We start from the raw sequence: 22,233 nt of genomic DNA, 5'->3' as shown, positions 1-22,233 counted from the left end.
TGCCGACATCGTTCTCAATCGTGTTGCTAAAAAAGTAAAACGTTCTCAATCGTACAACACCGAATTATATAAACATATATTTTTTTTAATTATTATATTATAATTTAATACGTCTAACAATATATTATGTTTTTTTTTTTTTTTTTTTTTTTAATTTAGAACTTTCAGCTACAGCTATTATAGTTCGACAATTACAGTATACAATTAAATTAATAATATTAAACATGATAATAATAAATCTGATTAATACAAATAATGATAGACGGTAGAAAATGATTTCGTATCCAATTAAGATTAAGTAACATAATCACAGAATATTTAATAACAACAGTTTAGATATTTATGATTTCGCGAAGTTTGCAATTAAGGAGATAAGGTATTCTTAGAAAGTAATGTGTTTAATAGAGAGGATAAAAGAGAAATCAATGGAGTAAAGAGGGAATTAAGTTGCGTAATAAATTGGGATATAATATTGGAAATAGGTTCAGAGTTTAAATTATTTGAATTGCCCACAGTTGCTTCTGCATAAGTCCTAGGTACTCCTTTGCGTCGGGTGTGAATGGACGGGGGCTTATCTGAGACTGGCAAGACTCTTGTGAGCACTTTAGTGCGTTTTTTGATAACGGATTGATAAACACGGCATCCTTTGTAGTTGGCCGTGTGAACCTCAGAACAGAGCGCGCATTTGGCTGGAATATTATGTTTTAAATACATGTGAATTAAATTAATACATATACGTGAACAAAAAACACGCTATCTCGTAAATTAATAAAATCACGTACAAATTCAACAGCTCTAATAAGCAGTAGAAGCGGTAGGTACGTCCTATGTACCTAATAGAAAGCCGGGTTATAGGTCGACAGGCACTGCTGTTATTCAGACATAGATTTACAATTTATGCCGTCATTTGAAGTTGGAATATTCTTAATTTTATGAAGCGCTTAGAATATTTTTGTGGAAAAACATCAAATGTTCAATCACTGATTTGAAATTATTCGTATCTTACCGTTTAATATTATTTGTGGCGACTGGAGCTTGTTACACGTGTAAAAATAGTGTTGAAAGTATTACGATAGCCCGTTATCACGGAAGACCTAGCGGCTAGCATGGAAGTTAGATTGCGTCCACGGGTCCACGCCTCTGGGCTTGTTAGAATCGGTCCCTAAAAACACAAGTATAAAAAAATCAACAGTTTCAAATGGCGTATTGTGTACGATAATATAAAATATTTTGTATAAGTCCAAATCATTGTAGCTTGTAGATTAATAATAATAGTAATAATACGATAATTATATTTCATTCCTTGTTTAATACTCCATTGCACACAATCGCTCTTATTCATACTATACTACAACGATTGCACAAGATCCAAATATACAATAAAAAAATATCAACACTCACTATCTGCAAGTTTCCAAAAATGTTAAGTCGTAGAATGCTCTGAATGTAGACTAAATATATTATATAATATGTAATAGAAAATAGATAGTATAAATACAAGGAGTTGCCTATTGAATCTATAACTTAGATGCATATAATGTATAACCAACTGGTTAGTTATATTATATCATATAACATTATGGTTAGAATAAAGTCTACTAGTATACACTATAACCAGTATAAGTAGGTAGTATAACCTATATTTTTTACCAAATATAATGAGAATATAACGTGACATGCGCAATGATTAAGGCAGTAACTAAAAAAAAAACGATCGGACGCGTTGTCGCCGAGGATCAAGTGAGTGATGTACTACGCATATTTAAACGTTAAAAAGCGGATAATCGGCTGTTCGCCGTAGACAGACAGTGTCCGCTGTCCGCTGCTTGTCCGGTACCATCACCTGATCGCCGATATATGCGACTTCATATGTGAGGCAGCAATTCCAAGCGGACATATGAACCGTTGGCCGGACGACGTGGTGGTGTCGCTGTAAGCTGTTCGTGGCCAACAAAAACGGAGGGCAACGGCGGTGACGACTACTACCGTAGTGGTGGCTTCCAATGACGATGGGTGATGAGATCTATCGGTCGTCCTACGTCGGGCCCGACAACCGAGTGCCTAACTCCAACGTTCTGCTGGTCGTGATTCTTGAGTCATCCGAATCGTCCGTGTTCTTCGGAATATCGTACGACATTCAGATATGAAAGGCCGTCGCAGACCGTCACCATCATATTATAATTGATTATCATCCTATCGGGTTCTACGCTGTATATGGCGGGTTACGGCCTGCGAGTGTCGTTTGGAAACGCGTATGTTCTAGGCGCGAGTGACACAAGGATCGCGGTCAGCGACACTCAACTGTCATAAATGACGTATAATCGTTGTATACGAGTCTAAATTTTGTTTAGTTTGTTTTTTTTTTTATGCCTTTTATGTAGAAATATAAAACCACAATTAATTTTATGTAAATTTTTCCAACAACGATACATAAACCACTTAACTCGGCGATCAAAATCAAACTGAAACTGACCGAATGAGTGTGTTGAATTATACAATTCTATTTTTAGCATTACATAAGTTTTCAATAAAAATAAATATTTTTCATTTATTTAACAATACTTATTTATGAGTATGGTGGTTAAACGAAGTTCTGCCGTATTACTTACACATTTAAGTGCTTCATAACATTAAGAATATTCCAACTGCAAATAACTGCATAAGACTGCCATAAGTTGTAGATCCATGTCCGAATAACAGCAGTCCCTGTAGACCTGGCTCTTTTGCAGAGAACGCTGTGGTTTCTACTATTTATTAGAGCTGTTGGATTTTAACGTAAATTTGAATACCCGAGATCTCGTGTTTTTTTGTTCACGTGTATTTTAATTTAAAAATCCGTGAATTTAATTCACATGATGTATTTAAAACATGATATTTATAAAAACCAAAAATATCTATCAGTAGGTACTTACCCCTAATATTCTAAAAATACATGTTTCATAAGCAGTATTGTTGTAAAATAGGCGGGACGGGTGGAGTAACTGCTTCTGGTTCAAAATATTCAAAATAAAGCTGATCAGTGATCAGTGGCGTGGGTATCATCGGGCAAAGCAGGGCAATGCCCCGGGGCCCCTAGAGCTCAGGGGCCCTCAGAGCTATTGGTAAATTTTAAAAATACATCCGTAAAATAATTGAAGTAAAATAAAAGATTGGATTTTTTTTAAATAATAATTGATAATGAATATTTGAAATTTAATATGAATATTGTATAATACACACAATATGCAATGACCACAGTGCTGTGACCCACCGTCTCGTGGTTGTTGCAACGACAGTGCATCCCACCGCCGTTATCTGCAGTATTACAGTAGTAAATAAGTTGTAAAGCGTATTCCGGTGTTGTATATAATAAGCTTCTCGTCCACGTGCAGATGTCACCGTGTATATACGCCGGACATGGCCCGTTTGTGGTCATATTGTATCCTACATTGAGCGAATGCGTGTCATGACATGCCGGTCATATCGCTAAATAATTCACCACTGCTATCGTTTTTCGTCTGCGCTTTGTGTACAGCTGGTTTAGTGCAGGTCGATTATTTGTTTCCTGTTCATTCTAACACATTCCTACTACATCATAGCGACATAGCCTATAGGCAGCTTTGAATCAAGTAATAAAGTACTTTATCCCCTAATAATACATTTATATATTTTATGATTTAGGTATATGTATATATGTATATATCTCATATACAATTGTATTTTTACGGTGTATTTGATTAATTCTCGAATAATTAATGATCTCGAAAGACATTCGAACAACCGGAGGAAAGTACAGTTTTAATATTTGTGTCTGTTTACATTCTCATCACATAAATTGCATAACTGTTATTATTCTATTTGTACATAATTACAATACAATGTTGCGTTGCAACTGATTTTTGACTACGTCGCGTTTTGATTGTCCATCATATATTAATCGTGCATACATAAAATAATCTAATAATGATAAACTATAAAAACAATTTTAATAAATGAATAGGTAATTATTAATGAATAATAAACAAGTGTTATGTGTAAATTATGTGGTAATTGTTATAACTGTATATTACAACATTATTTTAACCGAAAAACAGAACATTGTAAATAATTTCGTAGTAGCTGCCCGAACCGCGCACGGACGCCACTAATCTAATAATATTATGACATAACACATAAGAATATAAGATAAAATAATAACTGACCTGGGCGTAAGCGTAACACTACACGGTGTTATGTATAGTAACATTTGGGCATTTGGCATTTAAATAAAGTCACAGCCGTTGAGCCCTTGTTCTGTGATGAGGCTGTGAACGCCGCGTACGACAAGGTGACAAGTCCTAACATAAGCTATTAAAAGAATACTATAGTGTTTTTATGTAATAATATATTATATTATTTTTCCTTACCGTAACGTCCGTAACGTTGATTAAACATTTAGATCTACACACACCAAACTATTTATTTTTTTTATAACCTTCTGATCAAGAACAAATACCTAATTATTATCATCCTTTATATTGATACACAATTACCTATTTTAAAACTAAAATAGAAACAGACCACAGACGACCAGTGAACAGTGGTGACTTTGGATCTTTACCCAGGAAGGAAGAAAGCCAATATTTTTAATAAATTTATAATTATCGTATTATAATTAATCTACTAACTACAATGAATAGTGAACTTATACAAAATATTTTATATTATCGTAGGTACATAATTAACTGTATTTTTTTTTTTTGTATTTCCGCTATCGAGGACTTTAACGTTCTTAATCGTTTATATATTAAATTAAGTAAAAAAATACAAAAATAAAAGTTACATTATGTTATTAATTTACACAACAAATTTTTTTTTTATTAATAGCATATGTTTAATAAATTCCATAACCTTCAGGTATTTCTATTATAAATATAATTTTAATACAGTAATTTACAGTTATTTGAATACATATATTATTTTTTAAAGTTGTCCACATATTTATGTAAGTATCAGTATGTTTGCTACTCAGTGTTTATGTTGTACGCAAACGAGTCGTCCCTTAACAGTTAAACGACTGATTTCGTTGTACGCAAACGAGTCATCGATATCTAAGTAAAAAATTGGGATTGTGCGCAAATGAGTTGCACCGATTTACACAATACTCGTATTCGTATGACGTATATATTATTTGAAGAATGCCAGTACGACACATAAATTTTTTGAGCGATTAAAGATTAAACGTTTCTATTTAATGGAGTCGATTTTGAAAGTAATAAATATATAGGTTTATAAGTGTAATAATTAATAATAATATAAACTTATAGTTTCACCTGTCCAATTGTTCATAGTTATAGTATAATACGTATACTATAGGTACATAACGTTTCATAGCTTATATGTATATATACTTAATGAACACAAATATTAATTAAATTAAAACCACGGTGACGACTGAATATTCCATTCCAGGAAATAAACTGCCTATATGCCTCTAGATACAATCACGTTTATTTATAATTTATTGATCAACATTATTCATAATTTCTCAAAACACACGAGGTCACAGACGAATGCGTAATTGTCCAGTATTCTAGGAAATACACGCACACCGCGGAAATATTGCAAAAGCTGCTCCCGTGGTGCCGTCGGTTCAAAAACGAAAAAAAGGGAATAGGTACATGCGTTCATAGTGCATTCAGTGTCAGACAGTGGCGTAGCCGAATGGCGGATAATTTCCCTCCGGACATTCCCCCCCCACCACCATCCAACTGTTTTTGGCGTAGTAGGACATTTTCCCCCCAATATATTTTCTATGCTGACATTTTCCCACCATTTTTTTTTTAAGTTTACTTTTTAATAATATAATATTATTTATTATTTAATAAGAAATAATTTTTTTAAATAAAATATAATTTTTTTTTTTCATAAATAAATTATACTATAATTACTTATTATAGTAAATACTAATTATTGTATATTTTTGATAAATTCAACTACTTTTAACTATAAAATAATAGTAATATATTTAAAAGATTGTCTAAATAAAAAAATAATAGTACAGTAGAACCTCGATTAACCGTCAGTCTAGGGACCAGAGCTTTGACGGATAATCGAAAAGACGGTTAAGCGAGCAACAACATTTTTTTTAAACATACATACATATTATTTATTATTTTTTTTTAGTAATTATGATATACTTAAAATATTTGCACAAAGAGACTAAAAACGTGAACGAACACGCGTGTAATACAGAACTAACTGACTTTTCAAAAACAAAATGCGATCACTATCGCAATTAACTGTTTTTATCTCACCCATAAAATATATATATATATAAACATATGTACCTATCGCGTATCTAGTAGATATTGCCGGAAAGTTTCGGATTATACATATTATTATTTACTGCAATATGTAAGTAGCCCGTGCAAGTGTAGCTTGACGGTTAACCGAGAAAGACGGTTAATCGGGGGACGGATAATTGAGGTTCTACTGTACTAGCTTACTGTATTATTAGCTAGTAAGATTTAATTGTATCATTGTATGGGCTACGCGCATGCCCACCCCCCATCAGCTGTATCAACTTAATATAAAAATGAACTAGCTGTTATAGTGTTATTGTTAATATTTTGTTGGTTATGCTTATTTAGTATTTTGGGTTTGCCCCCCCCTCCCATTTTAAAATCCTGGCTACGCCACTGGTGCAGGATAAGACTAATACCGGCACCAGTGCACCACCAAGTTATAGAATGTTTAACGGCAGAAACGCGCAAACTTTTTCTGTTTTTTCTTTTAACAAATTTCCGAATTTTGAACGATCTCCGACAAGACCCGCTTTGCCACTATAAATTATATATTAATATTATTATAAATATTTAATAGTAACATTATAGTATTTAGTATTATTATCAGACATTATATGTTAATAATGATCTGTCACGCAGGCATGTCACTCCATTGAGCAGATGTGCGCATATCCATGTTATATATTTTATTACCACACGCGTTACACGCACTCAATGATGATAATTAAATATTTAAATATTTCAACATTAACTATTCTAAATTTGCAATCAATGTCATGTCGTGTACGTCGATATTATAGGCCCGGTTCACTCCGCACGGACGTATAGGTATCATACGCGTGATTTTCAGTTTACGTTATACACGCGCGTTTCTCTCGTCGTAGTAGTACGTACCCACTGTAGTTAACTGATACGTGTCAACATAAAACGACCCTTGATCATCTTCATCGCATCCAATTACGTCTACGACTTCAACAGCCCCTTTACAATTTATGTGATACACAAATAAATATACAATAAATACCGCAGTGGCTCTAATTAACCAACAAGACTTTAATTTGCGTGTTCTTAATAGTAACTGGAATATAACTCATGTCATATTCACTCCTATTTTGGCATAATAATAATTATTAAAGGTCTATAATTATTATTTATTTAACATTAATTCAATTTAATTGAATTTAGAAATTATATTTATACTGACATCCCAATAATACTCAAAAGTATGTATTGTACATCTTGTATGTTATTATTTTATTAAGTTTATACCTGTAATATTTATATTTTATAGCTATTCTATAAATTGCTGTATGTACGTGTTTTGTGAAAAATATCTGATAATGTTATTTGGATTTAAAACAACAGCTTTTTCTGGTTAGTATATTGCATGCCGACTATTATTTGCTTATGAATAAGTAGGTGCCCACCGGCCACCGTTATTTAGGTACCGATTTAACACCTATAATCTATATTAATTTATTATCTATAATATATTACAGTATATAATACAATAAATTAAAAGAGCGCAATCTAAATCAACATTATTAGAGTATATTATTTGAGTACATGCGATTGCGGATATATATCTTTTTCATATAAACTTTTGGTGAAATCGATATTAAAATTATACTCTCATCTTCAATACACAATACATTTTCAAACTATCAACTTTCGTTTCTAAAGATCGGCCACAACCGAAAAATTGGTTTACCGTGTTAATCATAGCAAAATACTATTTTGTTTTATAGCTAGACTCAACAGCCTTGCTATAAGACGTACGTGTTTTTAGAATAAAAATAAATTAATTATTAATAAAGTGACACTTCATCGACCGCGCCAATCAGCCACACCCAAATAAAACCCGAGGTTGTTCTTTTTAAAACATAGTATTATACTCTAAATTAAACCTTAATTCAATTATCAAATTTCAAATTATAGTAACGTTAGGACTTAGAGAGCAGTGCTAATGAGAGAAAAAATGTACAGTTCACATTGTATCTATAAACATGCTCACTTAAGTTAAAAAATAATCGCATCAGAATGGTTTAATGGTTTTAAAATAAAAACACCTATCAACAAAATTAAAGAGAATAATATTTTCGTTGTTCCAATTAAAAAGCTCAATATATCGTATAGAAATAACGTTTTTATCAACGTTTTCAAATATACTTATATACTACATATAACTTTTCATATAAAATTAATTTTTTTGAAAAAAGGCAACGTCGCGGCCGGGCCCTTAAAAATATTGTTATTTTTCATTTAGATAATAGGAGTGTTAAAACTCTTTAAAAGAAATTATTTGAGATCTAGAGCATACGTCTGGTACTATATCCTCTCAAACATCTTGAAATAACATTCGACATTTCAAGCACAATTATTTTAACCATGTTACATTTATATCAACAACATATTAACATATTTTTTTTTTTATAGTTTATCATTTTTATTTGAAAACTATATGCTCACTAATCCAACAAAACTATAAACCATAAAAATCACATACCTAAAAAATGAATAATTCTTCAACTTCTAAATATTAGTAAAAGATAAAAATTGTATGAAAAATACTGTTTAAGCTATAATTATTTAAATTATTAATATGAATAAACTAAAATATCATTATATTGTTGATTGGTGTAATTGTAGAATAAGTATTTATATTGTACCAATGTTATACTCAATACGTCGGTCGTACCCAACGCAGTTCCCCGTCCCGTTTTGTTCCATAGTAGGACATGATAAGGATTCGGCCGGTCGTGTCATTACACCCTATTATAGTGGTTGGAATTTTTGAAGAGTTGGAACTGTTGAAAGAGTGGTTGACAGGTCACTATAAAACTCGTACATTTTACTTGCTACAATTGCGGACAATGTCAATTATAAGCTAATCTGATCTTCTATTTTTATATAAATAAATATTAAATAGCTAAATAAAATAACTTTTTACTTCAAACTAAAACATTTAAAACACAATTTACAATTATGATTGTTATATATTAGTATATGACAATATCTAAAATTTTAAAATTGAGAGTTATGTTTGTTGCCTAACAAAATAAGCCTTTAAATAATAACTTTAAGTGTTTATAATTATAGTATACAATATGTAAGTTGTAAAATAGACTTCACGATTAATAACTATTACAGATGTCTGTATAGGTAACTATGCAATAATACATAATTAATAATTATATGTATTCCTAACATATAATTTCTATGTAATACCAACAATGAACACATAATATATTATTTATTTTTTCTTCAATTTCTCGTAAAATTAAAAAATTTGACTTCAAACATTTGGAAACCATCTTCAGTGTATGAGAATCCTAAAAATACTATACAGCACAACAAACACCAATATTGGAAGAGTGACGATGTTATTATACCATAAATAACAATACTCTAGATAAAAACAAAATTGTCATTAAAATAAACTTTAAAAACTTTAATTGTGATTAATGATAACTATTTACCTGAACTAAGGTCCAAAATATTAAAGCTAAATAGAGAGCATTATCAATGGGTTGATTATTATTGAGTGTAGCTTGATGATTGGATGAAAACGATGAAGTCAAAGTAAAATCAGCTAATCTTTTTTCTTTCAGCCTCCAAATATCATTTAACCATGATTTTAAGCCATCTGAGGATAATGGTAAATCTGTTTCATCATATCTATACAAATCAAAAATAATAAAATACATCAAACTTGAGGCATTAAAAATCTTTAATATTCAGAGTAAGTCCTATCTCACACATACAAATGTTATTCTTTTTTTAAAAATATATATATTACAAAGTCAACATTGATTAAATAACATAGTTTAATATTTATAAAAATGACATAAAAAAATATTTTGATTTGAATTGGAGGTATATTATTGATTAGCAGAACTTAAATGTTTATGTGTTATAACTATAAGTATTTAGAGTTATAACTAATTAACTACTTGATTGAAATTTAATTTTTTATGATACATTTATCAAAGTACTCTGTATTGTGATTCTGAAAAGAAATTAAAAATGCACATCGATTTAAAGTAAAAAATACGTTAATAGTTTTTGATATGATGATCATTAGATCATTTCATGTTAAATTAATTACCTGATATTAAACAAATAAGGAATTTCTTTTAATTAAAATTATTTTTCATTTATTAATAACTTGATCACCATACAATTTAGGAGAAAAAAATTTAATAAATAAAATAGGTTATGTCCATAAATATGTATTAGTGATGCCTAATTATAGTAACATACATTAAAATTAGTTAAAACTTGCCGTTTTATATGAAAATGCACACTTTTTGGAAATACACCTCGTAAAGCATCCATTTCACTTTGTGGTATTAAATCTGGGTAACCGATCGTCAAATCATACACAGCTTTAATTTGATTATCTATAAATAAAACTAATCAATATCAATCTGTTTTAAAAAGTATAGATAAATTTTACTTTTTCGCATTGTATCAGCAAGGAAGACAAATCCTGTAGTTTTTGGGTGAAGCACATATTTATAACTGGGAAGATTGTTTTTTGCAGCATATTTGTTGCTACGTATAATATTGCTTGGCGATAGATCTGTTCCTTCAGGGAACAATAGAATCTATAATTATTGATAGATTAATTATTGCATTTATTCAAATTTCCTATCAAAAATATATTTTTCTTTATTTTATAGTGTAACTTGTAGGCTGTAGTTAATAATTAAGTAACTTTTTTTATCATATACCTTTTTTAAAATGTATAATACCTGTTTTTAATATAAAAATGTTTAAACAATTCCTGCATCAATTAATAAAACTATATGTTGATAAAGGAAAAAGTATTATAATAAAAGAACATTATAAATAGACTTATATTTAAAGCTATTAAATTTAAGAAAAATGTTATAAAAATGTTCAACTAATTTCTAACAAGTCAATATTCAAAATTTCTAACTACTATTTTAATACCATTTACCTGATGAGTATCATTTACATCACGGAAGTATTTTAGTTGCTTTTCCATTGAAGATTGGTCATGATCCCAACGACGATGTATATATAAAAATCCCGATAATTGCATCACCCAACCAGCAAAAGGTACATGTCGGATAGCTGACTTAAGTACCATTTTTAGCTTATGTGCAGGTGGCTTGGAACTGTAATACATACCACCCCACAAGAAATTCCAATCCAACCGATTACGGTGATTCATTATTAATAATGCACCATCAAATGGATTGATGTGATCTCCAGTTATTACAAAACGAGTGTTGAACAATAAACGCATCAATATCTAAAAATTAATTACCATAGTAGTTCAATGAATAAAAATGTAAATTGTAATTTACTAACGGTGGGATACATCTCCCACACAGAGAATATGATGCCTATAATATAACGGAAAGCATGTGGACAAACAAACATCAAGGGTACTGTTGGACAACATAGAGCAAGAAATCCACTTGTAATACTCAGATACCATAATGTGATGTATGCAATCCCTCGCCATTCCATTTTCAATTTCTTTTAACTGTAAACAAATTTTCAAATTAACAACATAGAACCCCAAAAATTAATTTGATTAAATAAATGTACAAAAGCATGCTCAAAGAAATACCAAGCCAAGTACAACCAGCAGTTAAAATTAATAAAGGTTACGACGGACAATATAGAACTAAATTAAAATATAAATATTTAATACAAAATATGTTTGGTTATATTTAACTATATTTTTTTATGTGTAATTGTATAAGTTACATTTTTTTTTCTTATACAATTCAAAATGTAATATGTATCATTTATTATCATTGAGTAGATTATATTATCTAAACTATACTCAATAGTTAAATTATAAATGCACAACAAAAAAGTAACGCATATGAACAGACATCAATTTTTCACAACTTAATGATTCACTTATTACAATGTTAATATACTATAATCACTATTTATTTTAATTATAATTATAGTTCTCCAACTAATAAGTAATTAATTACACTATTTTTAAATTAAACCAACATTAATAGGCCAATTCATTAGTAATATAAATTTTTACTCATAAAGTTATATTGCAAAAGTGGTGTATTAAAGGTTACAATAAAAAAGAAATATTTAATAAATATTTTGAGAGGTAACATGGCAGTTCCTTACAGTAAAATTCTTAAAAAAAAAAATATATTTGTATATTATATTAAATCAAAGCAATTACTTTGATCGAATATTGTTTGATTCATGATAACTATTTGTAAAAATAACAATTATGAACATAAAAGGTCTAAATAAATAAAATTAATAGTCTCAAAAATATAATAATACTCTGTAATAAACTGAGAGCCAATATTTTCAAAATTATATGATTGGAATTTTAAAATTTCGGGGAAATGCAAATAATTTTTGTTTATAAGTTTATAACACAGTATAGAAATAAACTAAAATTAAATTATAATATACCACTGTTACATCACACCAAAAAATAAATAAAATAAACATAAATAGAGTTGAAAATTTAAAAATCACGTTGTTTGGCCATAAAAGAAAAAAAATAATAAATTCTCAGAAAATAAAAATGGACCTAAACTTTTTTATATTTTATATATTTCTTGAGAAGTTGATTGGCTTCACTATCCGTTTCTTTGTCCTAAAATAATTGATTATGTTATTTTAAAACTATTACAACTATAATAAGATTAATGTAAGACTATTATTTTATTGACCTCAGAATCCTTGACAGGAAGCTGCAACGTTTGTTCTAACCAATGCACAGCAGTCTCATACTCATTTTTTGCTAGATAACACTTGGCAAGATGTAGGTGACAGTCTTTTAGCTGAATTGGAGATTCACGTTGAAATTTTAAAAATAATTCAATAGCCTCTGGTATTGTACCTTTAGGTACTTCTCCATATAACCAACTAGCTATACGCCGGTCAAAAGATGACAAGACAGCAACCTAAATAAATATTATGATTTGTTATTAAATTGTAAATTAATTAATAAATTCAATAAATTTTACTTCATATTCAAGTTTTCCTTTTAAATAATATAAAGTTGGATCACGAGAATTGATTTTTATTGCTTCATTTATGTGATTTTGGAATACATAACCTCCTTCAATTTTTTCTTTAGTTGTACCTAACTGACCACGAGCACCACTACAAATAGCAAACCATTTGTGTGCATTGCAATTACCTGGATACATTTCCAAAGCATGCTTTGCCCATTTTAAACCTGAAAAATAAATTATTTTTTTTAGAATTTACATTTACCAAAAATATTTTAAATATTACTAACCTTCATCAATAACAGATTTACTCTTTTCTGGATTTTTTTTTGCTGCCGTATAATATTTTGATACAAATTGACACGATTTTGCTAACCTCCAAAGTACCTCAATATCGTCTGTACGCTACATAAACGAATTAAAACATTTGGTAAATGTATACTAAGAAGAAGAATGAAAATATATTGATTTACTTCTTCATTAAGGTTTACTAATATTTCATAAGCTTTAAGTTTATCTTCATCGGAACCTTCAAATAATTCATCTACTTGATCAAAAATATCATCACTGAGTAAAGAAGGTCCAGTATAATGGTCGCTAAAATGTTCTGAAGACAAACTACCATCTGGACTATAGAAACAAAATATAATTATAATTTTTACTAGCAACAAAGCGGAAAAAAATTAACTTACTTTTCATTAAGAATGTTTGAATTTTGGGATTCTTCGTTTTCTGATGACATGTCGTGAAATTCGTCGTCAGTTCCTAGTGCTGTATACAAACTAGCTTCACTTGTTACACTAGTGCTACTAGACAAGGTTAATCTTTTTCCTGGTTTTATAATTTTTTTCCTAAAATTAAAATAAACATGGAAAATGTATAAGCATTTAACATAAAATATTAAAAACATTTTACTTTAATGCTTTAAATTCTGCTTGAAGATCAAGTATTGCAATATTTAATTCATCAACTTCCTGTTTTAATAAAAGTTTTTCTTTTTTTTCTAGTAGCCGTGTTATAAAAACCACCCCAACTGAACCAACCGTTATTCCAATGCCAACTGCAACAGCTATTACTCCCTTTAACCAATGCGGATCTGTTGACATTACATTTGGTGTTCCTACACAATACAACAATCAGACACAAGACACAAAAACACCAAGTCCAAATGTTTCTATCACCTTATTATACAATTGTATAAGATTGAACTGCAAATTTATAACATTTACATAGATATATTTATCTTTTAATAAATACTATGAATTATTGATTTATGAATATATAAATAATTTAAGTTCAACTATTTTTTAATAATTCTGTTTTATTTTTCAACTTCTCAGGTTTTTAATTTTAAATTTGATTTCTAAATACAAAAACAAAAATATTTTTTTTTTTTTTTTAAGTATTATAGGGTCTACCTTACAAATATAGTTTAAAAAATTGATACATTTTTTTTTATTATGTACTTCAAATAATACATTTTAAGGTATGTACAATAGAACAAATTTAAATACTTATTTTTAACAAAAACAATAGTTATTCTGCATAAACTAAAATTATGTAAACATCAAAGATAATAAATTTAACAATTTAAAACTGTTATTAATCTAGTTTATTCTTAGTCTAAGCATAGACAAAATAAAATAAATAAAAGATTAGTAAGATTAGTTATGATTTACTTAATATTTATTAATCATTTTATAGTTTTATTAATACAATAATTTTTCAAATATTTGAAGTAGATATAAGTAAATATTATAAAATTCAAGTATATTTATTCTTTCTAGTTAATTTATGAGTTAATAAAAGTTATAAAAACAAACAATTTATGTATTTTCTATTTAAAAATAGGACTTTAAGGTACTTACATACAAATTATGATATAAATTAAAAAGGTCCCAGTTACTTATTAAATATTATATTCATATGTTACTATGTTAATGTATACAATTTTCAACTAACTCCAAAGCACAAAATAATTATTACACATAATATATATATATATATGTATGTATATTAAAATAAATTGTAACTACCTACCGATGTAATTTATTTTAATGTAATTCTATTAATTATAAGATGTTTAATTTGTTAAATGGTTATATTTATTATTATAATACAAGTAAAAGTATTATTGTTATCATTCATATATTACCTATTACATTTAAGAGGACACTACACCCGCATATGTTGTCTCTGTCTTACTAACGTGCATCATAACAAATTTGTGTTCAGCAGAACACATTTTGTGATGTTAGCTTTAATAATAGACAAAATTTACCTATTATAAAATTTAAAAGTAAGAATATTATTTAGGCAATGCCATATGTTTTTATTGATATTATCATTTTAAAATGAATTATAGCTATGTAAAATATTACAAATTTAAAATGTTCATAACTCACTTTAAAATGATAATAATATTAATAAAAGCATATTATGTCATTACCTAGATAATATTCTTAGCTTTAAATTTGATAATAGGTAAATTTACTCTAATATTAAAGCTAACATTACAAAATGTGTTCTGTTGAATGCAAATTTGCTATTATATACGTTAGTAAGACATAGACAACACATGCGGGTATAGCGTCCTCTTAACATAACCAATTAAGTTACCTATAGGTTATAAGCTTAAACTTTCTTACACGTTAATATGCTTTAAGATAATACATTGACAAAGTATTATTTTATACAATGGTAATTAATATAATATTATTATAAATTTATCGATGATGATTATTAATGCAAACACCTCAATATATTTTAAATTCAAATAAATAATGTATTGAAAAAATGTTCAATATAAATTTAGAAATAATAAAAAATTAATTGTTATTATTATTATTATTATATCATAGATAGGTATTTAGTATATTGGTATAAACACTCAGAATAATTGGTGGTGGTACAATCACAATCCAAATGACATTTAATATATTTTATAGTTTTTCTTATTATAATAGTGTACTTGATATGTAGTACCAGTATTTAGCAATTAGGTACCTATTAATTTACAACAAAACACATAACCAACATTAAACGTTAAAGATAACCATGTATTAAATAGATAAACTATTAGATAGGTAATAACTAATAACTAATAACTAATAACATATGTTTTGTATATATAATTGAACACAAGCAATTTAAATTATTTTATTTTTGAAGAATATAATGTGTATCAACTTTAACTGATTTATACATATTATAATGAAAATTTAAAATATTGTTATACTTATTTTATTTCATTTAATAAAAACTAGACAAAAAGAAAATATTTGAGCTTTATTTGTGAATACAGAATGTACTAAACCAGCGTTTCCCAAACTTTTTCTCTGCCAAACTCCTTCGAGATAATAAAAATGATCGCGGACCCCTTAATAAAAATTAAAATTAAAAACAATAATAAATAATAATACCTAATTTATTGCTTTACTTTGTGTATTTTTAATTATTTACGTTCGCGGACCCCCTCCGGTATACGTGCGGACCACAGTTTGGGAAACACTACTAAACACTTGGATATACCTATTTTAACACAAATATTTGACTAAATGTAGTTCTTCCACATAATTCAAATAATTTAAAATTTCCATATAGAATAATATATTTTACTTTTTAATTTAAGATCATAAATCAACTAATGAATAAGTTTATAAACATATTTACATATGATGATTTTTGTAAGAGTGTATGTACAATTATATACATTCACTATTTCAAAATTCAAATAATATTAACTTAGATCACTCTGTATAATACACAATATATTTATAGAAACATGTGTTGGGCACAAGTTATATTATAATTTTTAATTTAAATGTATTTTAAAAATTAGTTTTATTCTCAGTATTGTATAAAAATTACTAAGATATAATATAGTTTGTTATAAATTAATAATTATAATATAAAGTCAAGTGCCATTTTTCAGTAACTTTAATTACAATTAGATTGCTAAATACCTGTTCAAAACATGTCCGCCGTAACACAAACACAAACACAAAAGAACCGTTGATGTTAATCTACCACAGTGTCACAATACATTATAAGAAGCAAGAATGCAAGATACTAAAATACTGAGGTACCTATAGGGTATGCAGTAGTATTAATGGTTAATAATAATCTTAATATTTTTGGAAATCAGACCAAAACCATTAAAATTTATCTGAACAATCTAGTTTAGGACAACTAGAATTGGGTTTAGAAAAATAAAAAAAAAAACCAAATAAAAGAATATTAGGAAACGTTTTAACAGGTGTTCTAATTCGTGCTGTTAATAATTATATAGATAGGTAGAGGTATATTGTTAATATTCAACTGAATTACTTACCCTTACGTCCGTTTATTAATGTGTACAAAGGTCATATGTTGTGGCCTGGACTGTCGCACTGGGAAAATATTATCTAAGCTTTTAAGATATTTTGAAAGTTATTCAATAGGCGCAATTCATGAAAATAATTAGACTGATATTGACATAAGATTAGAAGAAAAAAAACCTTATGAAAAAAGAAAAATATACACTATCCGAAGTTCGCAACGGTCAAATACGACAAGTTTACGAACGAAGTTAGTAACTCAGGTTGATAAGAGAACCATAATCTGGCTTAATGATTATATTTAAAATGAAATAACGTTTGCAATTGTGAGATAGAATATTATTTTAGTATTTATTATTTATTAATTCAAATAATATTTTTATATTAAAATACCTATTACCTGATTTGTTTAAATATAACTTTGTTGTGTTCACAATTTTATGTATGATTTAAAGTATTAACTGCAAACTGCAGCCGAAACAATTGAAACACGAGAGACGTACACAAGCACAACACACTGTTGCTCGGCTCGATTAATGATAACCTGTACGTACAATTCGTAGATAATGTACTCTACTAAATTATCAATGGTAAAATGAGAAACTATGAATACTTATTAGTTGTTACTTAAGTTATTCTTATTTCTTATTACCCACGTGATGGTCACTCGGGAAATTTAAATAATGCTTATTTCTTTGATATTTGAAGAGTAATTATACTACTTGATGACAGTCTACGATTAAGGATGACCATTTTGAGTTGACATATCTGTATTCATTTCAATACAAAAATCTTCATAAAGAGATTCATATTTTATTTATTAAGAAAAATTCCGTGTCAATATTTCCATTTTCTAGTGCATTTTAGATTAACACATTTGTAATCTGGTTTGTAACTGTAATTGTACATCACTAATTACTGGTTATTGGTTTTATAATATATACATATTAATACACTTAAAGACTCACTAAATATTCATACTACTTAGGCTTTGGTGTAAACTCATAATTGATCGTGCAAAAGAAAAAATAATGTCAAAAGTATCACGAAAAGTCTTATTAGGTTTTGTGGATGAACATATTGTAAATGAAAGCTGTTCTGATGATGCATATACAATAAATAAAATAGGAGGATTGTCTGTAAGTAGTTTGTTAAGCTAATAATATAAGAAATGTATTTAAAAAAAGATTTTTATTTTAATTATTAGGATACACAAAATCAACATTTTTCTCCAAAATGTCCACTATGTAATCGCCAGATACCATTACTCATTCAAATATATGCTCCTATTATAAATTCTATTTATCATAGAACATTATATATACATGCATGTATAAGTCCAGGATGTTGGAATAAATCTCAGAGGTAAAGTATTGAGTAGGTACCCTTTATTAAATTATATTATTGTTTAATAAAACATAATTCTTATTCAGTTGGATATGTTTGAGACGGCAGTGGGTCGCAGTAGATCATTATAAGAATATGCAGCAGTCTACGACATTTATAGAATGGTGTGATGATGCTGACAACTGGGGTGAAGATCCAGTAGCTGAAGAGAATGATAACATTACTGTTAAAAGCCAAGTGATTGAAATTTGTGCTTCTGCAAGTGCTGAGTTAGAAAATTCTGATTCTGATGATAATGTAGTTGCTGAACCAATTGAAATTCCAAATACAAATTGTCTTCAATTACTAGATAGTAGAAAAGAAATACCTTCAGTAAGTTGTTCAATCAATTCATACATATCTGTATAAATAAAAAATAAAAATAAAATTAGATAGTGGAAATCATTTAACATTTTCGTATAACCTGTGACATATACAAATATTTAAAAGTTGTTTAAAGAGTCAAGATTTTATTTTTAGAAATATAAAAATGTTTCTATACAATTAGTTGCCTGTAAACAGATACACTATGAAGCTAAGACTGGTTCCTTCTTATTTTAACTAAAGTCTATAAGTTACTTAAAAAAATTAATTAGTCAAAAATTTATTTGAATATTGATTTAAATTAACCAATTGTCATATCCAGGATTTTTTTTTAGTGGGAAGACTACAATATTTTATTGCTATACTCCGGCCCACGAGAGATCATTACCACATTTCGACCAAAACTTGTCCGATTCCGCGCATTTTCCACTTATTTACCCACCAACAACGTCGTTGCCGGCCATTTTACATGCACATGAAAGTACTGATCTCTTGTGGGCCAGAATATAGAGCTAGGATACTACTGATCTTTTGCAATATAGTAAGTTGGTTCATACAATCATATTAAGAATATTGAATTTAAAAACTCTCATAATATTTTCTTTGCTAAATAAATAATCATTTTAATAACCAGTTTGTTATATCATGGTTATCATAATTATATAGTACTTATTGTAATTTATAGAACTCAGTTTGGAAGTTATCTTATCATATCTCGATGTGCAACCTGTATATATTATCTTAAATTGTTCCCACGAAACTACGTAAGGAAAATATAGAATTTCCAATTTGATATTTCAGGATGGGAGGACTTAGCTATGGCAGTGAAATTAACATTTTTTTATAAAAACTAATTGATAATTAAGTTGCTTTAGTTTTGAGATAATTTATAAATAGAATTTTTTATTTTTTGTTACCATAACTTGGTATTAAAACTCGGTATAAATAAAACTAAACTGCCAAGCGAATAATAACCAATAAATTATGTTTTTACCTAATAATTTATATAAAATTGAACTATATTGATTGAAAATTAAGTACTATAATAAAGATAGACATCATTTTTTTAAACATCGATAATAAATGTATTAAAGTTTTAATAATATTTATGACAGGATCACTATAATATGAATATATATTTTGAGCCGTATTATATATCAGTAGCTTATGAAGAATCATCAGATACAGTAAAAGAGCATGCTAATAACTTATTACATAACTATCAAAATAATCAAATGATTCTTGAAGAAAAGAATGAAGGCTATGAAAAAAGTTTACCAGCCCATGGTGATAAATATTTTGAAACATTTGCATCAACTATTAGAAAAAATCCTGGTCAAATCTTACGGTTTGTATAATAATATTATATCAATACATTTTTTTCTTCTATCTACAAACATTTCTATATTATTTGAATATAAACTTATTTAACATTTTTTATTTAGATATTGCCGTACGGAAGGTAAACCATTATTTTTATATGAAGATAGTGAACCAAATGAATGTACCAACTGTCAAGGTAAATTATTATTTGAGTTACAAATTCTGCCATCATTAATTACATATTTGAAACTAATATGTGGAGAGGAACATCATGGTAGTGGACACTTAGAATTTGGAACAGCTCTAATATACACTTGTGAAAATAATTGCTGGAATGAAGGCGATACTTATAAGTATGAATGTGTTAAAGTTCAAGAAGAAAAACTATTTTAAATTTTTATACTTATTTATTAAAAGGCTTAAAAATCGATGAAATATAGTTATTTTATTTAAATGTAGCATCAAAAATAATAAAATATAACGGTTATGTAATTTTCACATGACAGGAACACCAATTTAAAAAAAGAATGAAGATAACTAATCAAATTATGATTTGCTTTATTTTTTTACATTGAATTGAAAAATTATTCATAAATTAATATTTGACGTCTTATAATACAATGTCTGGGTCAAAATCCTGATCATTGATAATCCCAATATATATCATTGTCATAGAACACTAAAATTTTTAATATACAAATGAATAATGATAACAATTTTTTTTAAATCTAATGAAAAAGAATCAACTACACTTATCGTGTTGTTGTGTAGAACACTTCTATTGGGTTCATGCGATAATAAATGTAAGCTGATTATTTTAAGTTATAGATTGAAAAAAATAATTGTATTTCAGTACTAATATTTAAGTATATAAAAAAAGTTATACCAAGAGTAAATCTGTATTTGAACATGTCATATAAAATAAAGTATATTTATTGTTATTGTTAAACAGATTGTGATATATTATATATTAAATAAAAATAAAAAAACTAGGTTCATAATAATTAATTTATCTTTAAAAAAATAAACATGAGTAAAGTAAATATAATCAGCCAAAAGTCTTAATATAAAAAAATCTTAACTACACAATTTTAACTATTTTGTAACTACCTCCTCAATGGGTTAAAAATTAAAATATGCAATTTATACCTTTAGTTATATTAATATATAAATATAATATACTTGATGATAAAATATTAACTGTAAGGACTTAAATATTTTTGCCATTATTTATATTTAACTTTAAGCCATTATTAATTATAATACAATAAATTATGTAATGTTAATGTTTTATTTAAAAATTAGTTCAACCCAGTGTATTACCAAGTTTTTTAGTTTTAATTTTGATTTGACTAGATTTTTAACAAAATTGAACAATAAATTAGTAGATATCACAATGCTAGACTTAAAAATACTCTAAAAAAATTGTTTAAGTTTGAAATAAATGTGGAACAAAGATTGTAATTTGTTTATTTTATATATTTATTCAAGATTTAATTTATGAATAATAAAACAAAATAAAGTTCAATTTGTAGTCAAATTCTTTCAAAATGTAAATTTAATAAAGAATTCATATAATACTGAATAATATTCCTTAATTGCCTGTACAATGTGGCATATGAAATA

At 27.5% G+C, this 22,233-nt stretch overlaps 2 protein-coding genes across 6 annotated transcripts; one reads left to right on the top strand and one right to left on the bottom strand.

Moving 5' to 3' along the window:
• Positions 1-9,192: 9,192 nt before the first annotated feature.
• On the bottom strand, positions 9,193-18,073 carry LOC132929080 (lysocardiolipin acyltransferase 1-like). Of its 4 annotated transcripts, none has more exons than XM_060994174.1 (8): positions 17,975-18,073; positions 14,171-14,375; positions 13,948-14,106; positions 13,729-13,885; positions 13,546-13,660; positions 13,268-13,482; positions 12,971-13,204; positions 11,951-12,894 (listed from the first exon to the last, which is right to left on the bottom strand). In XM_060994174.1, exons 2-8 carry the CDS (start codon positions 14,359-14,361, stop codon positions 12,829-12,831), a joined length of 1,137 nt encoding a protein of 378 aa, XP_060850157.1. In that variant the 5' UTR covers positions 14,362-14,375; positions 17,975-18,073; the 3' UTR covers positions 11,951-12,828. The 4 variants fall into 4 exon arrangements, with proteins under 4 accessions (XP_060850165.1, XP_060850157.1, XP_060850137.1 ...); XM_060994154.1 differs by lacking the exon at positions 17,975-18,073 and adding an exon at positions 17,589-17,805; XM_060994164.1 differs by lacking the exon at positions 17,975-18,073 and adding an exon at positions 17,221-17,505.
• On the top strand, positions 17,983-21,153 carry LOC132929095 (programmed cell death protein 2-like). 2 transcript variants are annotated; one of them, XM_060994204.1, is made up of 6 exons: positions 17,983-18,120; positions 18,563-18,713; positions 18,782-18,939; positions 19,008-19,293; positions 20,400-20,632; positions 20,730-21,153. In XM_060994204.1, exons 2-6 carry the CDS (start codon positions 18,606-18,608, stop codon positions 20,998-21,000), a joined length of 1,056 nt encoding a protein of 351 aa, XP_060850187.1. In that variant the 5' UTR covers positions 17,983-18,120; positions 18,563-18,605; the 3' UTR covers positions 21,001-21,153. The 2 variants fall into 2 exon arrangements, with proteins under 2 accessions (XP_060850187.1, XP_060850178.1); XM_060994195.1 differs by having other exon boundaries at positions 18,115-18,461.
• The last annotated feature ends 1,080 nt before the right edge of the window (positions 21,154-22,233 follow it).

Source organism: Rhopalosiphum padi, chromosome 1 (genome assembly GCF_020882245.1).
Source record: "Rhopalosiphum padi isolate XX-2018 chromosome 1, ASM2088224v1, whole genome shotgun sequence".
Taxonomy (NCBI): domain Eukaryota; kingdom Metazoa; phylum Arthropoda; class Insecta; order Hemiptera; family Aphididae; genus Rhopalosiphum; species Rhopalosiphum padi.
This window is presented reverse-complemented; position numbering and strand designations above follow the sequence as displayed.

Excerpts from the sequence above, each read along its gene's own strand:
- LOC132929080 (XM_060994174.1), bottom strand. The coding sequence starts at position 14,361 with ATGTCAACAGATCCGCATTGGTTAAAGGGAGTAATAGCTGTTGCAGTT. Across the intron at positions 14,107-14,170 it reads GCAGAATTTAAAGCATTAAA|GAAAAAAATTATAAAACCAG; the intron begins GTAAAATGTTTT and ends TTTTAATTTTAG. Across the intron at positions 13,205-13,267 it reads AAGGAAAACTTGAATATGAA|GTTGCTGTCTTGTCATCTTT; the intron begins GTAAAATTTATT and ends ATATTTATTTAG.
- LOC132929095 (XM_060994204.1), top strand. The coding sequence starts at position 18,606 with ATGTCAAAAGTATCACGAAAAGTCTTATTAGGTTTTGTGGATGAACAT. Across the intron at positions 19,294-20,399 it reads GTAGAAAAGAAATACCTTCA|GATCACTATAATATGAATAT; the intron begins GTAAGTTGTTCA and ends TATTTATGACAG. Across the intron at positions 20,633-20,729 it reads AATCCTGGTCAAATCTTACG|ATATTGCCGTACGGAAGGTA; the intron begins GTTTGTATAATA and ends TTTTTTATTTAG.